The sequence below is a fragment of the Bombus impatiens genome, unplaced genomic scaffold, assembly GCF_000188095.3.
Source record: "Bombus impatiens unplaced genomic scaffold, BIMP_2.2 scf_4016, whole genome shotgun sequence".
Classification (NCBI taxonomy): domain Eukaryota; kingdom Metazoa; phylum Arthropoda; class Insecta; order Hymenoptera; family Apidae; genus Bombus; species Bombus impatiens.
The window spans coordinates 281,473-299,791 of record NT_180435.1 but is presented as its reverse complement, the minus strand read 5'-3'; the positions used below and the strand labels follow the sequence as shown (position 1 = coordinate 299,791).

Genomic DNA, 18,319 nt, shown 5'->3' with positions numbered 1-18,319 from the left:
CTACCTTTCACGTCATCGACCAGCACGAACAAATTCAATATGGTGACAGGAAAATAGCAGATAGGTAAAAATCTCAAACCTTAAAACGAACATTCGCGAATGAAAATTGCCTAGTAACGAAAATATGTAATTTGGATTACAGCTTCTAGCGCGATTACGAATGGCATACGCTGTTTCACTACGTGCAACAGAGCTCTAGAAAGTTGTATCGAATTCGGCCGAAACTTTCGTCGGATATATTTCATACGCCGTTGCTCGAATTTCAAAGTATACAGCAACCAGGTCATTATTACTGGCAAACGAAAGTTCGGTTCGATCGTGATAAACATGATTTACCACGTTCAACGTTTCATCTAACGAGAACGAAAGACATTTGGTTAAACAAGAGCGGATATCACGAGATGTACGCTTTCTCTGGAAAAGTAAGGAAAAAATTGCAAAATAAAAATGTTTGGAAGATTTCTAAAGCAATAGAGAGAAGCATAAGTATATTGATCCAAGTTTCGATAAAACTTCAATGAAAGAAGATAGAAAGAGAGAACAGTTGGTCGATGTACATTGGAAGAGCAGTGTTTGAAAGAGTTCCTGGCCCTCTTCCTCTTGCCGTATAAATCGATGAACGGGCAAATACTCGTTTGCTACTCAGTTTACATCACTTCGAAATGAAACGCTGTGATGGAATCTAAACGACATTTGGACATTCGACAAACGACGATGCAGCACGATAATGGTAAAACAGTGCAAAATCGGATGGACACGGATCTTCGTTGCTCGATGAACAGTTTCAGTTCAAACGTATCGATATATATCGGATAAACCGGAAGAAATATCCGAATAAGAAAGTAAAACGGAAAAAAGGAAAAAGGGATGAAAAACGAGAGCCAAGCGATCAATGAGAATTTGAAAAGTAGTATGGCTACGAATTGCTCTAGATAAAGGCGATCGAGGGAACGTAGAAATAATAGCGGTATAAAATCTTGCTGAGACTCGAACCATATGGTATTCCAAGCTTCCGTAGCTGGTACGTCCATTCCATGTACATATCCTTCTACTTCTACACCAATGTACGTATATATTATCGATTTTCTTTTACCGACGATTCTCAGCGTGAAACCACCAAGCATTGTTCTCTCTCTCTCTTTACTATATTTCTTTTCGTAATTCTCCTCTGTGCTCGCTTGATCGCGGATGAAGTGCACCGTGCACTGTTTAGACATGTAGCGTTATTAGAAAGCGAAAATGTATCTACTGGCTATTTTCTCGAGCGAACTCAACTCCAATGTAGTCCTCATAATACATGCTACAACGATTCGGTCCAACACTTTGCCCGTTCTTCTTTGCTACGAGATATAGCGCCTTCTGAATCGATCAGAACAACAGTCTCGAAAATATCTATGATCTTGGAGCAGTTTTGCACAAAGCGACGGGAGCTGCAGGAACGTTCCGTATATCGCGAATGTCATCAAGCAGCAAGAGTTTTACAAGACGTTCGTGCAGCGAATAGAAACGTATATGGAATGAGATTAGCGATCGTTCTGGGATGCATCGTGTTCGTTCAAAGACTAATCTCTCGCGAAAACGGATACGCGTTGGGTCGCATCACCGATACGACGTTGCGAGTCTACTGCGAGCAACAGTCCTGTTCTCACTGCGTCGAATATCGTGTGTTGCACGGAAGAGATACGGCATATAACCAATACGCTGTAGCAAGAATAACCGAGCGAGCGAAATTCCAGGACGGTTGCTGCGTGTGCACCAGCTGGCCCATTATACCGGCTTTGTTCCGTCAGACTCGAACAGAGGCTTGTATACCCGGCGATTTCCTATGGGATCCTCGATACCCCTTCGTTTTCTACGTTTGCCTCTTCCATACTTGGCTCCCTCACGAACTCTCGTTGTTTCATCTTTGCCTAGATAGGTAGTTACCACTGTCCACTTTTTCTTTACATGGACGGCATTGCGTGACTCTGCTGGCTCTAAACAGTACACATTCGCCATTTCCAAGCAACACAGAAACTCGTAAGCAAATTAATTTTACTACATAATGGTGTTGAAGATCATCTTGTTTAAGTAACTCGTTTAATGCCTAAATGTTTGCGAACACGTTCTTTGGTCTGTGTCACTCGCGAAGGGTACGTGTAAAATGTCCGAAAGTCTCACGTACCCTTTCGATTTATCGCGTAATATAAAACCTAACCGCAGTGAGCAATCAAATTCTTTTACCCTTAGTCAGGGACCTAACAAAGGGATCGTAACTCGACGAAACGTGGCTTGACCGCTCGTTTGAGCAACTGATCGGAGACAGAAGAGAACGAGAATCGAACGAGGCACTTTGTCAGGTTTTCTGGCTGTTTGAGAACCGTCCCCTACCTACGTATATCGAGAATCAAAGGCCACACTCGCGGATTCGAGGGATCGATGCTGAATTTATGAAATGCAGATAACCGTGTTTCCCGATGAAAAATGGACATAGTACGGAAGTGACTACTTTAAACAAATAAGCACGTAGTAAAAGTACATTGGATTACTAAGCATATTATGCAAAAGTACAAGGAATAAAGTACGATTTGTAGTGAAAATCCACTGTGGTTTGCCATTAAAATCTCAAATTAAGTCGAAAAGAAACAAATTAACGAAACGAGAAACGAAAAAAGATAGCGAGAGAAGAAAGGAAGAGGAAGAGATAAATCAAAGACAAAGATGTATGACAAATGAATAGGAAAATCGGTACGTCAAATTGCACCGTACCCTAGAAAATTACCTTTTGTCGATAATATCGGAGCAAGTTGATAGCGGAGTGGCAGTGCGGGGTAAACGACCCCCTCCGCTTCTACGTCCAGGTCCCATGGCAGCGACGGCACGGCTGTCTCGTGTGCACGTGTATGCTGATGTATGCGCTGACGTGCAAGCCTGCTTTGCATTTTTACGGTGCACGTAGAACGAAGCAGTATAAAGCGATCTCTTCGTTCCATGCGCGTATAGGCGTACAAGCGTGATGTGTAGGGTACTCGCACTGTAACGCGGTCGGTCGCGTGTTTCACGGGAATCGAGGAAAATATCTACGCGAGACCAATGGAATTTCCCCTGTACGTAGCTAACCATGTTTCACCGCCAATGCTTCGGGCACATTTATCAGTAGACGATACTTATTTTCGACGGGACACGTGACGACGGGCACTCGCGTTAAACGTGCGAGTATGAGCAGCGCACTCCACCCAGTGAACATCGAATCGATCTATGCGACTCTACTCGAATCGATTCTCCAATGGAAAATGAGTTATCGGCCTACGACATATATATGTATATTATCGTATATATATGTATGTGTGTGTATATATATATTCATATGTATCTACACTTACCTATATCCTTTGATGCCTATATCGCTGAATTTCTATGATCGATGCGGATTTCTATGATATACTAGCAAATATCGGCGACGCGTCAATACTGGATTTATACACGAATTGTCGCGCCATCGTTACCGAACGAAATAAAGTAAATGTGGAAAGCGGCTTACTGGAAACAGAAAAAAAATATTTAAGTATCGTAGCACGTCTGCAGAACGTTATTAAATGCATTAACTTAGATCTGTCAAAGGATCGAAACTTTGCCTGCTCCGCGAACAGGAAGAAAACAAAGAAAGATATCCGATATAATGACAAAAGCTTCTTACAATTAAGTTCCTTCAGCAGCCATCTCGTTAAGAATTAAACAACTACTCAGCTACTTTGAAAGAAAGGAGGAAAAGAGGCGAGCACGTATTAAACGACAGATCCTCCTTTCCTATCCAAATTTCTTCCGGCGCTAGACCTGTTCTTCTCCCTCGTTTCCGCGAATAATTCCTTTAACTGAAAAATTCGAAGGTTAATTTTAAACGGATAACGGCGATTTCTATTTCGAAAAAGCGCGATTTCTATTTCGAAATCTATAACTACACCGTCGCACTGATCGTTTAAAAAATTCCATAGTTCCATGCTATATTCGTAGTAAATCTAAAGCGGCAATTTCTATCCGATTCGATGATATTTAATTTGAAGGAAAAGTTGTAGCAGCGTGCGAAAGAACATTACGATCGAAACCCTCGAGTTTAAGTAATGCGGCCGTAGAATTGTTAGCAAGGAGAAAAACTGAAAATTTCTAATTCGCGGTCGAGCTACATTTTTTACTATTTATCCTTCCAGGCTGTTCGTACTCGCTTTTATGCGCCGATTCTGTGGCTTCTATTTTTTTTTCTTCATTTTGTCATTCCCTTTTTCCAACTGCACCTTGTTGCGGTGGATATTCCAGCAACCTCCTCTCGCATCCCTCGAACAAAACCCCAGTTCCGTTGTCGTACCGTACCGAATGCGCTACCCCATTGCAAGACCCCACAATTCCCTGCATCCCCGTCGCGTTTCCGGAACCTCTACCTCTACCACGACGCTTCTGTACGTTCACTCTCGGCTAGACTTCGTTGGACCCTCGCGACGGTCGTGCTTTTGTTTCGAATTAACATTAGGAGGTTTCCGCGTCAGAGAATTTATGCGGACATACAAATAAGCTGCGTTGCCTGACTGCGATGTAACATTTAGAAATAGCAAACTCTTTCTGACGCAGGCTGATTTAATTCGAGTGGCGACAATAGAACGACGACCGGAAGAGGAAAATAATATTATACACAGTGTAATTATCTCGCGATAAATAATATATTTGTGAGAGCGAAAATTACAATTTATCATACGATACGAGATATAGAAACCTATTTGGCGTTCGAACAAAAAATTCATATTGCCGAAAATGTAGCGCGAATGAATTTACGGCTATCCATAAATCCTAGCTTATTCCAAATTATACTCCATATCTTTCGTTACTTTCCGTGCTGGTGATGAATCGTCCAAGAGAATAACATTGATATGCAAAAAACGGTGACAAATGACACAACTATACGCGTACGCATACACGTGTAGTTCTCTTTGAAAAACTTAAGTTTTAATTTATCTTGCGGAACAGTAATCGGCTTACGCGAGACTGTCAGAAACGTCGAGGTAACGTCGTCGAGAGATTTGTCGTCCTACTATAGACGCTCTTACAATAATTGTACGAACGGCTTCTTCTTTTATTCTCTCGTCGCTGTAGGCTACTCGCTTCCCACTCTACGCCATTCTTTTTAGACATCGTGAAGCAGGGACTCGGATATCCTGACCCACATACGCTCGTTTAAATAGGTCGGTTTAACATTCCATCTTACTTGCAAAGCTTTAAACATTATCAAACGCCCGTTCTCATCCTCGCTTCTCGCTTATTTCGATTCTTTTGTGAAAAATGAATCCGATTGAAAGTAATTTCAGAACAATCGACGCTCTGACGAACTGTCCTTCGTATATTAATGGCCGATCGTGTATTCAATACGGTTTTGTCAATGCCTTTATCATATTACGTGGTCTGTAATCCGGAAACATTTCACGGAATATCATCGAATCAGGTCAAACTAAGTATGATTGGGAGTGTCAAACTGTTCCGATGAATCGAAGAGCTCTACAAACTGCAAACGCAGTTTAGAACAACCACGATCGAAGGCTTGATATTTAATAACAAGAATTACAATTAATTTCAGAAACCCGACACTGCTCGAACGATAAATTAATTATCGGGTCTTCTCGAATAACTCGAAGCTAAAGCAAATTCGATAAAGACAATCGAATTTGATTTAATTCATACAAATTAGAATATTAAAGGAACGTTTTAAAATTAAAGACGAATCGAAGATTTATACAAATATTGTATGTTATCGACGCTCGTATTTAGATGCGTCCGTTTCTCACCCGATGCGGATAATACAATAGTAACAAATGTACAAATTTAAACGAATTCTATTGCTTGGATCGATCGTAGCGAAATTACAACGAAGACTTTGTCGTTGACTGTCCTCCCTTGTTCGCGAAACATCTAACTCGTTTGCAATGTCAATTCACGCATCGCCGGACGTTAATTCGGTATTTCGAAGCGCGATTTTCCAAGCCATTCTTCGATCACGCGTTTCCAGCTTTTACAAGCGTAAGCTCGGTTAAGCTCGCGCGTTTAGCCTCTCTAATAAGCAGCCGAATAGGTGATAACGTTTCCCCGATCGAATCAAGAGTTTCACCGGGAAAGTGGCAAACGTTATTATCGAGAACATGGAATAATCTTTCATAATTATTTGCAAATTTATATGCCAATTTAAAATACAAAAACGAACGAGGGTTTACGTCAAGGATAACGCGTGAGGAACGACACGTAAAATGCATGTGAGCATCGGCATGCGTAGAATCGCGTAGAAAATTTTAGGAGAAAAGAACCATCGAATTGCTCTGCGAGTAGAAACTTTTCTACGATCCAACATTCTTGCATAATTAATCCGTAAAATGCAAAGAATAGGAAACTGGAGAAGAAGAAGAAGAGGAAGGGTAGGATTTTATGCAAGTTTGTCTAAAGACGGTCCAATGACGACGCTTAGATCACGAAAGAAAGGAAAGAAGGAAAATGCGGAAAACCAAGGAAAGGAAGTTGGCAATATCGTCTTCGAGGATCCCGATTTTGTACAGTGACGTGACATCGTAGGCAATCTTGAAAGCTGCTTCGCGTTGACGAGAACTTTGCCGTCCGGTTCATCGGCAACAAAGGATCGAATCTCCCTCATGCGCGAGATCGGAGATTGCAGAGAGAAAGGTTTCAACGAAAGAGGAAGCAAAAACACGAAACTTTCTCGTAGAAAACAGTGACAAAAAATTCCTCGTCACTATGATCGTGATTTCCCGATACCTACACCTCTGTCGCGTTTAAATGAAAGAGAATCAAATTTTATATCCAGTGCAATTTCATGTCAAACCAAAAGCTGCATATATCGAGATTACTATCGTACATTAAAATAACATTCACGGTGATGAAAATCTTGTTACGCGTTTTAACAGATAGACATTTTAACAAGCATTAAACGTAGAATCTAATTGCTTTTTATATTAACCCTATGATATCCAGAGCTTCGAATCGTTGTACGGAAATAGTAAATTTAATAAATATACGAGTTATGTGCCGTTTTTTTAACGCATGTTGCGCACTATCGTTGGTGTTTATTAAAAGAGAAAAGAATATTACAACGAAAAATGATGCAAATTCGTCAAAGTCCTGTAGAAAGCGAAGCCGATGCGAGAGGAAAAAGGCGTAAATCTTCAAATCATGTAAATAAGGGATGAAGCGAATGCGGAGAAACAGCATTGTAAAAAGTGCTACTTTATACAGTTCAAATTTATGGATAATGAAATGCGAGAAAAGGGTGTAGAGTGGAAGAAGAGGCCGGCAGTGGAGAGCAGGCCAACAGTCATAATCGCAGCTTAGAATGCATGGAATAATTGCGCGCGTGCATTGCGCTGTAGGCGGCTTAAACGCTGCGGCAATCATAAAATATAATTTCTTCGGGTCGGCTTGTTACAGCCACGCTGTCCTTCCCATCCCACCGTTCCGGCAATTTCGATCTTTTTTTTTTTTTTTAAAGGCTGTAGTTTGCACTAAAACAAAACGGACGAAGAGTGCTGTGGCGAAGCAGTACGAGAAAAAGACCGAACGCAAAGGTGTGTACGGGAAGCAAAGCGCGCGTCACGATGCGTATGTTTGTTTCACAGCAGTACGAAATACCTGCAACGTTCTATAATAAAACAACGGATAAGCAATGACGGCAGAGTTCTTCTTCGCGTAGTTTTTCACTCTTCCCATCTGGACGAACTTTATCGAGCTCGTGGCCGTGAATTGCAAATGTATTACCGTCTCCTTTCGCCAGGTTTTTCTCGACCGAACGAGGAAGGCAAATGGAAGGAACATGCGTTGATGGTCGGCGAGGTAACGGGAACGAGGAGCACGATCTAACGCATAAGAAGTGGAGGAAACTCACCGCGAAATAATAACGAATGCGAGATATATGTTACGATAGTCGTGACAATTTGCCAATTTTTCCTAGTAGGTTTGTTGACCCAGTAAAACTACCATCTTACCGGAACAAGCTAGGAAAAGGAATGCTGGCTCTACTTGGCAAATTTTATCAATTTCGCGATTTCCTGGCGCTAGTCCAGCCACAACCTCGAGAAACGAGACAGTACCGCTTATTTTTCTCAACCATCGGAACCAGATATATCGATTTAAGATTTTCCTTCTGCTTTCGCGACAATTCGATTCGTCCGAATTGCGTCAGCTACGTCAAATTACAATTTCCTTCGTAGATAGCTATCTCTCTCTCTCTCTCTCTCTCTCTCCCTCGATTGATAAGACGAGGGCTCTCTTAATCTCGTTATCGTCAAATATCACACGCAAAGATGAAATAACATAATATTTCGGTACGTAAGGAAGCTCTTTGCTTATACCTGAGTAACAGTTCTGGAATATAAAAACTTAAAGCGCTCGTCTTATCGCTTTTTGCGACACTATCGCACTGACAGAATTTTATTAGACCGATTTTTCCAGATTCCCTTCGTTCCTTTTCCTTTCAGACGAGACTGCAGAATCTTCCGCGCAGACAGGCTTCGGCAGCCAATATCTCCGAGTGCGACTTAACGTTGATCCTTCTTTTATATCCGTTGAATTTAAATAATGGAGCCTGTGCTAATTCGAGGCCAGCGGTGGTCAACTAAGCAGTAGTTTGCAGAAAATTTATTTCACGAAGATGAAAATTTAATTCGAGATGAATACAACGTTAATCGTCTTTCGGCAATCGCGAACCTTTCGCATAAATGTTGAAAATGTCGGCTGTAGCGTAACAATAGAGAGAGGTGAATTTGAATTTTTCAGATACGACCAACGATACTCGAATTTCGTGCTCAATTTATAATTCCGCATTTACGTAGCACATCATATCCTAAACCTAGAATAACAGGAAGCTTTGAAAATGGTCGACGAGGCTTGAAACGGATACCGAACAGATGGCGGCTTGATCCAACTGCTGTAACTCGTTATACTCTGCGGTTATACCTCCGTGATTACCTGCACGAGCAAACTCGGACTTCTGCCTGAGTTTCTCATTATCGCGAGTGCGCAATGTAACCCTGAACTTTAATCATGGGCCTATCGTTAAAGGCTTTTTACCGGCTTCGGCTTCCCGAGTCACGTTTTCAACAAACGTACTTGGATATTCTTTATTTTTTTCTTTTTTTTTTCAAGAATCGGACAAGGCAATGGAATTTTTCCCGTCTAGATAGAGCGCTACAAAAGCTTTAGAATTTTACTTGGAGTAAGTAAGAGTATCGTAATCTATCAATTGTGTGTGAATTTGGTAGTGCAGTTGCAAGGTCTGCCTATCTATCAAGCGAGACGGAACGATTTATCGAGGACGCGAGGAAAAGAGAATGGAGATCTATTCGCAGATACTTTCAGAGAGGGAAAGAGAGATGGCGGATGGAAGTGATGGGTAAGCTAACACAGTAACGAAGTCCAAAATGTTTTTCCCCTGCTGGACCGTCGAGTGCTCAATATCTATGCTAATCCGGTCTACCGCTTCTTCGGTGTACGCCACTACACACTCTTCTGCGTCAGTCGTATTCCTTATCTTTCCTTTTCCTTCTGCTTCTCCTTCAACGTTTCGCCCTTTTACCGGGCTTTTGCACCGTGGCTTTTGTCTCTGCATAGTTAAGTAAACAGCGGCTTGCAAGGCGATTTTCCGAACAAGAAATCGATAGGCGAGTCGTCCTAAAGTTCGATAGGCGAGTCGTCCTAAAGTTCGATAGGCGAGACGTCCTAGAGTTCGACAGTCTTTCACGGAGTATCTCAAGTCTTTATTCGTATAATCCGTCGAAACGTTTCTTCTTCGCAGAGAGAGAAAAATTGAAAAATAATCAACGACGAAACTAGCGCAAAAGCGAAGCATCGATTTCCACGAATACATTTTTGTTATTGTAATTTCTGGCGTGTTACCGAAAACCAGCAATACTCTATATATTACTGTTTACTATATCGACCAGGTCTTTTCTTCGTAAACGTTTACTTTTCACCAACTTCGCTAAAGGAATCTTATTACTTGCCTTCTACAAACGTTTATGTATCACGGAATTACAAGTAGGGTATCTTCTTGAAACTCGGCTCGGTGAAATCTTTCGCTTCAAGAGAAGCTGTTTCGATCAAACCACGAGACATACCTCGCCTCTACGCACCAACACCATATATAACAACTTTATCCGATATTTCAGATTACATCTCTTCGTTTTAATTACCACCTCTCGATACTTCAGAGCCAACAATTACGTGTTAATTGTACGAATAAGACGAGGAAGACGCACGGCATAGTATCGACTGTTTGTATCCGCATAGGTTTCACCGTTCTCTATTCCATGTGTCCTATAGCCACCTATTGACTGTCTTGGCGAATTGCATTAGTTCTAATCTAATCTTCTCTATTCACCGCTTCCGTTATTACTGTCAGCGATACAATGGAGGGCTAATTAAAGTTGTAGCTCGTGACGCTACTGTATCGAAAGCCAACGTCAATGGTATAATTATGCAACAATTGCTCGTCGTCTTTCGAAATTGGTGCAAATCGCATACTTTGTATTTCGAAACGCAGACCGCAACGGCGTTCAAAATATTAGGTTGTCCGAAAAGTTTCTTTCGTTTCATAAGGTGACAATAGACGAACAACAATTTTTGTTTTATATTATTTTATTGAATCAGGCGTGATACTTTTCGTTCTATTTCTATTACTATGTTCCTGCATAATTCGATAAACCGATATAAAACGAAAAACACTGCGCGTCCATTATTTCCTTATCAAACGAAAGAAACTTTTCGCACGACCTAATATATCTTCCCCCTTTCGATAATTTCAAGAGAAAAATAGACCATCTCGAGGATATATACGCTCGGGTTCGTAAATATTAAGATGATTACGGATTTCGTAGGAAACATGACGATAAATGTTGTATTTTGCGACTCGATGTATCTATACGTAATAAATATTTGTTGAAACTATTTGCCATGATTGCTACGACGCGGTAAATTATAATAATTATACGATGGCGTTCACAGTTTAACAACGCGAATTCGATCGAACGAATTTTAGATGAATAGATAGGAAACTGGCAAAATTTAAATCTGCATTGCGAAATCGTTTCTAGCGTGCGTGGAACGGAATAACAACGATTACAATACGGTAAGATGAATATTAAAATTGATTAAAATAACAGTCGCGATTAGTAAAACGTAAAATCGATTTTCATCGGCAACTGTTTTTGCTAACATGTAATTTGACTCGTAGGATTGTTATACGTCGATGTGCTGTACAATGCTATACTTTGGAACAAAAAACGTAGAATCACGTGCGTTTCGGATTGCGCACGAGCGAATTTCCAGTTTTAATCGTAGAACGCAATTACATTCTCGATCCGTAGCAACCTCTCGCCACTTTCCATCCTCGCCCTTCCGCGCCAGAGAATGTCGGCGATCATTAGCGCGGATGCCCCGCAAATCATTAACGCGATTACGTTGTAACATAACAACGCCTGAAATCTATTGTACGCTTTCGAATGAAAAATGAAAGCACAATGAGAAACGGGCGTAAACACTGACGTAATTTCTAAACCAATCGGTTACCAACGAATGCCGCAACGAGGAAAAATATGAAAAATATAACAAGATCGTAGGGAAGGCTTCTGCTTTCAGGAAGCAAATGGATTTCTCCGGGAAAGCAGGTTAATCGATAACAACGTTTCTGCCGTGTTTTTTATTTACGCTGCGTCGTCCCAGAAGTAGAATCAGCGCTGCGGCATTCACGGGACGTTTCAAAGTTTTTAACGATTCCAAAATGTTCGAGTACAGAAACGCGCTACATCGAAAGCGAAATGAAGAATTTATGGAGACGAAGGTGTGGTACGAAGAACTAAGAGGACCAACTAAGAAGAAGATAATTAAATGTAGGCAATATCGAAATTAATGGACGAATGTTTGATTTTCAATTTTCCTGCAAGTTGTTAATCATCGATTATCGATTATCAGTGATATAATTAACCGGCGGGCATGGAGTACCGAAATTGTTGGTAAACATAATATCCGGTGTTAAATCGCGTTAGAAGCATATAAAATTATGTTAATTATCGGTAAATCGAAGAGAAATTGTATCAAGAAAGGAGGAACGTTGTTTCACGGGAGTTTCTCGCGAAATTTAACGATCCACTTTACGTATAAGCGAGATCTCGTTCCGAAGTAATTCCGGTCGCTGGCAGTCCGATTAACGTTTTAATCCGATTACCAAAGTTTACTCAAACTCGCGTAGGATCGCCGCGAAGAAAACCTAGAGATTCGGTAATACGACAGAAATTTTCCGTTGGGACGTCTGGATTTCCGCCTTTCCGGCAAGTCTTAGTGTCTCGGCTAATTAATCCGCTAAATTAGTAGGTCGGAGAGCGAGTGTTCAGCAGAGCGTAGAGACCACGAGTACCAAAAAGACCGTCTCCGCTTCTCTGTAGCTGATACACGCGGCTGGCAAAGCTGCTGTAGTCGGGTTGCTCGCACCGAATACGCCTTCTACGAGAACGCGAGATCATTCGTGCTTGCGACTGCCGTGAAAATGCATAACTAAGTAAACGTGCTCGTGTTTCCGCTGTTGTGTGTGCACAGATGTATTCATGCTTACGCTCGCGATTGCGTTCGCTTTCGCGTTCATATTAGAGTTCGCACTCGCGTTCACGTTCGCGTTAACGCTGGCGTTAACGTTCACGTGCGAGCATCAAACGTAATAATGCCTTGTAACGAAACAACGTGGTTTCTGTCGCTTCTGGACACGTTTCCGGCCAACGCGCCACAGTAGGTGTCGGTAAAACGTGGCTGAAACAACCGGATAGAGAAGAGACGGCGTCTAAGCAGTGTCGTACCGAGCCTAGGCTTGTCTAACCCCGATTTCCTACCACTGTGTGTGTTGTGACGTCACGTGCGTTCAACACCCTCGCGTGGTCATCGATCTGCCATCACCCCTTACACCCTCGGACGATGAAGGTGTAACACGACCTACCGAGCATCTATTCCGTACGCCGGAATGGATACGCTACCGCTTTTTTTTTTCTCCCTTTCGATCCGTTAAAAAATCTCTCTACCTGTTTCTCCGATTTCATATCCGCGCTATCCGAATCCGGATATATACCGCGTTATCCTTTCGAACGATACGCCACAGACATTCCCAAGTTATATAAGCTGTACGAGTGAAATACCGTCGCATCGTTAAGGAGAAGTAGCTGTTCCGAACGATGGTATAGATGGAAGTTGGCTCTGATACGACTGACGCGAAAAAAACTTTCAGCCTCGCGATCTAGACGATATCTCGATTTTCTTCGATGCTTTCCGAACAGGACTACTCCGACTTTCACGCCCAACTTTCTTCTTTCGTTTCTGTCTCAAAACTTGGTCGAACTCTGCCGGAACAATGCTACTCGAGCATCTTGCAAGAAGTTCTCTTCTTCGTTCACACGTGGCTGTGAATAGCGTGTATGAAAATTCAAATAAACACGTAGTCGTACTATTTACATCGAATCGTTCTACAGATCGCCATACGTGCGATTCTATCGTGCCAGTTGTTTCGCTTGATTCTCCGTTATTAATTCTCGAACGTCGGCGTTACATCTGCAATCAATTACGGTGACAAATCTTCCACGCGAGTCTCGTTCCTTCTGAGAAACAGCGGCATGTTTGATATTTCATCGACGTATAGGATCGTTGGAAATGCGCAAACAGTTAGCAACTGGTAGTCATGAACTCTTAAACAGAGTTATTTGTATCGAGTCTTGTACCTCGAATACCAAAGTTTCGTAGAAATTAAATAATTTTCTTTTTGGTATCGGCGAAATTGTCGGAAAAATACGATTCTCTTATTTCTAGATTCCGTCATTCGTATCAGGCCTTATCGTCTTAAACAGAATCGTCTATAGAATCGATAGAAAGACGGTAATCGCTGATTATCGCTTCTAATCAATCCTACGACACCTGATAGCCACATGACCTCGGGTCACTATCCATCGTTGGATATCTTGATCGCTCATTCGCGTAAGCACATTCTCTACCCTTCGTATCGTGCAGGTTAAGTTTACGCCATGAATTATATCACAGCAAAGTAACGTCCAACTAATTTCCTTCCGACGAACATCTTAAAAACGCATCACCGCTGATAAATAACTTAAAAAAGACTTTGAAGAGCGAGCGAGCGAGAAAAAAGAGACGCTAAAACGAAGGAAGCGCTTTAAAAAGAGAAATAATAATTATTACGACATAGTTTAATAATAGAACGTAGATTCGTAGTTTACTGATAAAGCTACAAATAATCTCCTTCAACTTCGATAAGAGAATTTGGCATCAAAGTTGCAAAGGTTGAAACCACGATTCCCTCCCAAATAAACATCTTCTAAGCTAAGTACCTGCTAGGAAATTTAGTATCGTTCCTCGAGTTCTCCACGATCTCTCTGCCGCTCGCGTATGCAACTCTAGAACATAGCCAAGCTTTCGCGAACATTTCGCGATACTAGCGCAGTTACCTCCTAGCGATTCTCCAATATCGCAGAAATTGAAATACGTGGTACGAAGTTTTTTTTTTTTTTTTACTGATTATCCTAATTAGATATCGTAGTTGGCGTTGTTTCCTTCGCGAAGCGATCAACTTTCCCTCGAATATTCGTTCCTCTACTAAATAATTAAACAATTTCCAGTGGATATTAGAGTAACCCAGAAACGATAATCGCGCGATTGAATCTAAGAGATGAAAATAGCCACATAAATGAATACTCTTGGCGAAACGGATATAACGAAGTCATAATAAATTAAAGTATTAAGTGGTTATTAATTGATTTCTCTGCCAATAGTTAGCCGTATCGCGTATATCCTGGGTGCATGTATATGCACCCGTTTTAATCCGAAAACTGATAAACAGAAGACATTCTGAATTTCATGCCATAGGCATCATTCATAAAATTGTTATCGCCGTCTGTCTATCGCTTTCTACGACATAGTAATTGCTATATCGGTTAAAATTATGCCGCAAAAGAAGAATTATAAAAAGGAAAGTGCCATCGAACGATCAATTGCTAACAAGTAACTTTATCTTTGCGTAGAAAATCAACGATCGTGTTAACCTATGGGTAACCTACGCTTTTCTCTATTTCGCATTTCGTGCAAAGAATCAATGTGACTTCTCAGCGTCTAATATATCCTTTGCATCAAAAGTACGTGACTAAACGTCTCGAGAGTAGAGGGAAAAATGGAACAATCGCTTAACCAGATCGAAGATTAGTTCTCGACAAGTGAAACGGCCGTAGGAAATTAGTTCGGAGGCAATTACTCCATGCACGCGTAAATCCCTTCCGATATGATTAGTGGAACGGAATAGCGGCCATTTCAAGATGCAGTTGCCTCGGGCAGCATAGAGATACAAATCTTCCGACGAGCAATGCGACGCAGAATACACACAGCGCATATGACGCACACGTTACACGCGAGACACGCGCGACACAGTTTAGAACGCATTCGTACAGCGCACGTGTCTCGCTGCGTATATCGCGCGTGTCGGATAACTGAACGAGCAACGTAGCTGGAAAAAAGGAAAGTGTCGCTGTGACGAGAAAGTGGTAGGGAAAACTGGAAAGAAAAAGTAGGAATGGGACAAACGGCTCCAGAGGAGTTTAAAGAACCATTCGAGATTAAGAATCGACGGCAACTCGTTCGTAATCGCATCTGGGCTTTTGCGATCGATTTACGTCGAATTTCCAGCATGGTTATCCCGTGGGAAATCAGTTAGTTTCGTTCGTTTGAACGAAATTCGTGGTGATCGGAGGACGGTAAGGTGGTCTCTCGAATAGCTCGAATAATCGGTCACCGAACCGTTGAGGTCGATAGTCGATAGTCCATAGTTTATAGTCGATAGTCTACTAAACTTACGGGGAAAGTGCGCATTACCAAATTTAACTCGAAAAAAAATTTCGTTTCCAAGCGCGTTCATTTATTCGTATACGATCGAAAGTCGTTAACTCGAACCTCTATGGTTGAAAAATTTCTAAAAGACTGTAATTTCCTTCTGCCACTGCGTTCTTAACATTTTCACAAGGCGAGATATATATTTATAGTACCTCGAATTATTTGCCACGCGTTTACGTCCGCTCGAATTCACGAACAGGCCTAACTTCTGCAAGTCAAAGTTCGATCACCGCTGTTAAAATTCCTAAAACTTCAGACAGCAGACGTACGTGTACACTGCCACTCGTAAGTATGCGATTACTGATCCATTTCTACTAGCAGTACGCGAATATTCAATTAACGATAAATTAATAGATATACATATATCGTATGAAATTTTGATTGTTTATTTAAAATCTCGTCAATGCTATATAATATTAAAATGTTTAATTATGAGTATTAAACGTTAGGATTGATCACGATAATCTGGCTATTAATTTCAAGTTGCTTGGCAACCAAACGAATTAATAATAACGTGTTAAATAACTAAACAACTTCGTAATGTTCAATACTTGTTATTATTTTCCATTACGTATTAGAAGAAGACCTTTGAAGACACATTTTTAATTGTTAATTATTTCTAATTCGGGACTACGTTACATTCTGTGAAACATAAGAACGGCAGTGTACTTGGTGTCTACGCTAAACGATTTGTTAAATCTCTGTAGCCTGAAGATTTTGACAAGGTGAAACCTCAACGAGCCGAAAACTTTCCCTCGGCGAATACACGCAGCAACATCGCGATATTATAAAAGTACGTGTCCAAGAGCTTTGTCCGAAATACTCGCGGGCTTATTATAAAATTATACCGTAAAATACGTGATTATGCGTTCGTGCCGCTAAGCATGCCGAGCAATTACGATCACGAGCATTACGCGACTTTTTATCACGGTTCGATCGGCGATCGAAAGAAAGGAAAACAAGCTGCGATCTTTGCATAATTACACGTTTTCGAATTACGTTAAGGCAACGTACCGCTATTCCACTATTCTCGTAATTCTCGTGCCTGTGATAAGAAAAAGCAAAACTTCCTATCCAGTTAACACTCGATATGATCTGTGTCGTCTGTCATTTATCATATACGGAAGGGGATAAATGTGGAGAAACGCGGTCGCAATTTATCAATAGACTGCGGATTTCCATGCAAATTTATATCTCTGACGATATAATTAAAGAAAGTAGAACTCGGATAGAAAATCGTTTTACCCACCAGGTATTATAGAAAGCGTCATATTCTGTATATTCTGTATATTCAAATTTCCTATAAACGCATAAAAATTCGCGGTTTTATCAACGACCACCTATTCCCTTTACAGGTGTCGACAAACAACGTGCTTTTTCCCAGAAAACTACAAATTTAGTTTTCGCAAACCGCCTGACGCGTATTATACGCACATTCTCTCGCGCCAACTCGTAAAGACTGGGCTACCTTCGATTCACCTCATACACACACATAGGTGTAGTATGTTGCGCGTGGGCCAATAAAATACCGAAATGAAATTTTACAAACGCGTACAATAATTGCACGCGAATCGATATATCGTGCTGCCGCGAATTATATTGTAATTATTTAAATTAGTTAATTATTTAAATTGTACGTAAAAGCCGGCATAAAAGAGTATAGGAATAAATTACGTATGGCGAATCGATGCGATAGAACGAGTTACACCGTGAGTGGTAAAGTGCTACGTAGAATCGCTAATTGATCCAGCAAAGGGTTCGTACTCCGCACGCACCAAGCAGCTGCTTCGGTTTCTTCAAATCGTTTTGCTTCGCCTTTTCAAGAATTCATCGTCGTAAGATCAGAGATTTCAGAATATGTAACGAATAGCTTTAATAAGCGTTTCAAGCTTTTTCAGAAGACGAACGAAGCATCTCGCGGAATATGTTTCGAAACGAAATAACGTAAGTAATAAATTAGCTACGACCATTTTCCTTCGCAAGGAGACAAATATCTTTTTAAACGTACCGCCAATGAATATACAGTTGTAAATTGTTACGACGAGGCCCTACATTCTGCCTGCTATACTCGCGTGTATTTCTTCGTAATGCATACGTAGATGTATTCGTAATGCGATGAATTTTTCAACGGAACTACGCGTCTATAAAAATACGCTTACATATTGTACGATAATTCGTTTTCGCGATCGAATCGCGTACAAGATTTTCGCAGAGCGGTGCATGAAAGTGCGATTTAATGGATAACGAACAATACGATTCTTTCAAAACATGATTTACGTAGGACACACTAGGAACAAGCATCTAAAAGCTTTCCTTGCATTGCCGGTGCTCGTGCAAAAGTTTGTAAAGTAATCAGAAACATGGAAAGAGACTGCTACAC

At 41.1% G+C, this 18,319-nt stretch overlaps 2 protein-coding genes across 4 annotated transcripts in view; one reads left to right on the top strand and one right to left on the bottom strand.

Annotated features, from left to right (window-relative positions):
• Nucleotides 1-18,319, top strand: part of LOC100749861 (tyrosine-protein phosphatase Lar) — a 287,592-nt gene that overhangs the window by 46,635 nt on the left and 222,638 nt on the right. The window lies entirely within an intron of this gene.
• The window catches only part of LOC100744512, a 148,248-nt gene that overhangs the window by 124,930 nt on the left and 4,999 nt on the right, over nucleotides 1-18,319 (bottom strand). For both annotated transcript variants that reach the window (XM_033324605.1, XM_033324604.1), the window contains exons 3-5: nucleotides 3,677-3,851; nucleotides 3,363-3,519; nucleotides 2,762-3,285 (exon numbers count right to left, since the gene is read on the bottom strand). In XM_033324605.1, coding sequence (XP_033180496.1) covers nucleotides 2,762-2,972 — 211 coding nt within the window. In that variant the 5' untranslated portion in view covers nucleotides 2,973-3,285; nucleotides 3,363-3,519; nucleotides 3,677-3,851. The remainder of the gene's footprint in view (nucleotides 1-2,761; nucleotides 3,286-3,362; nucleotides 3,520-3,676; nucleotides 3,852-18,319) is intronic.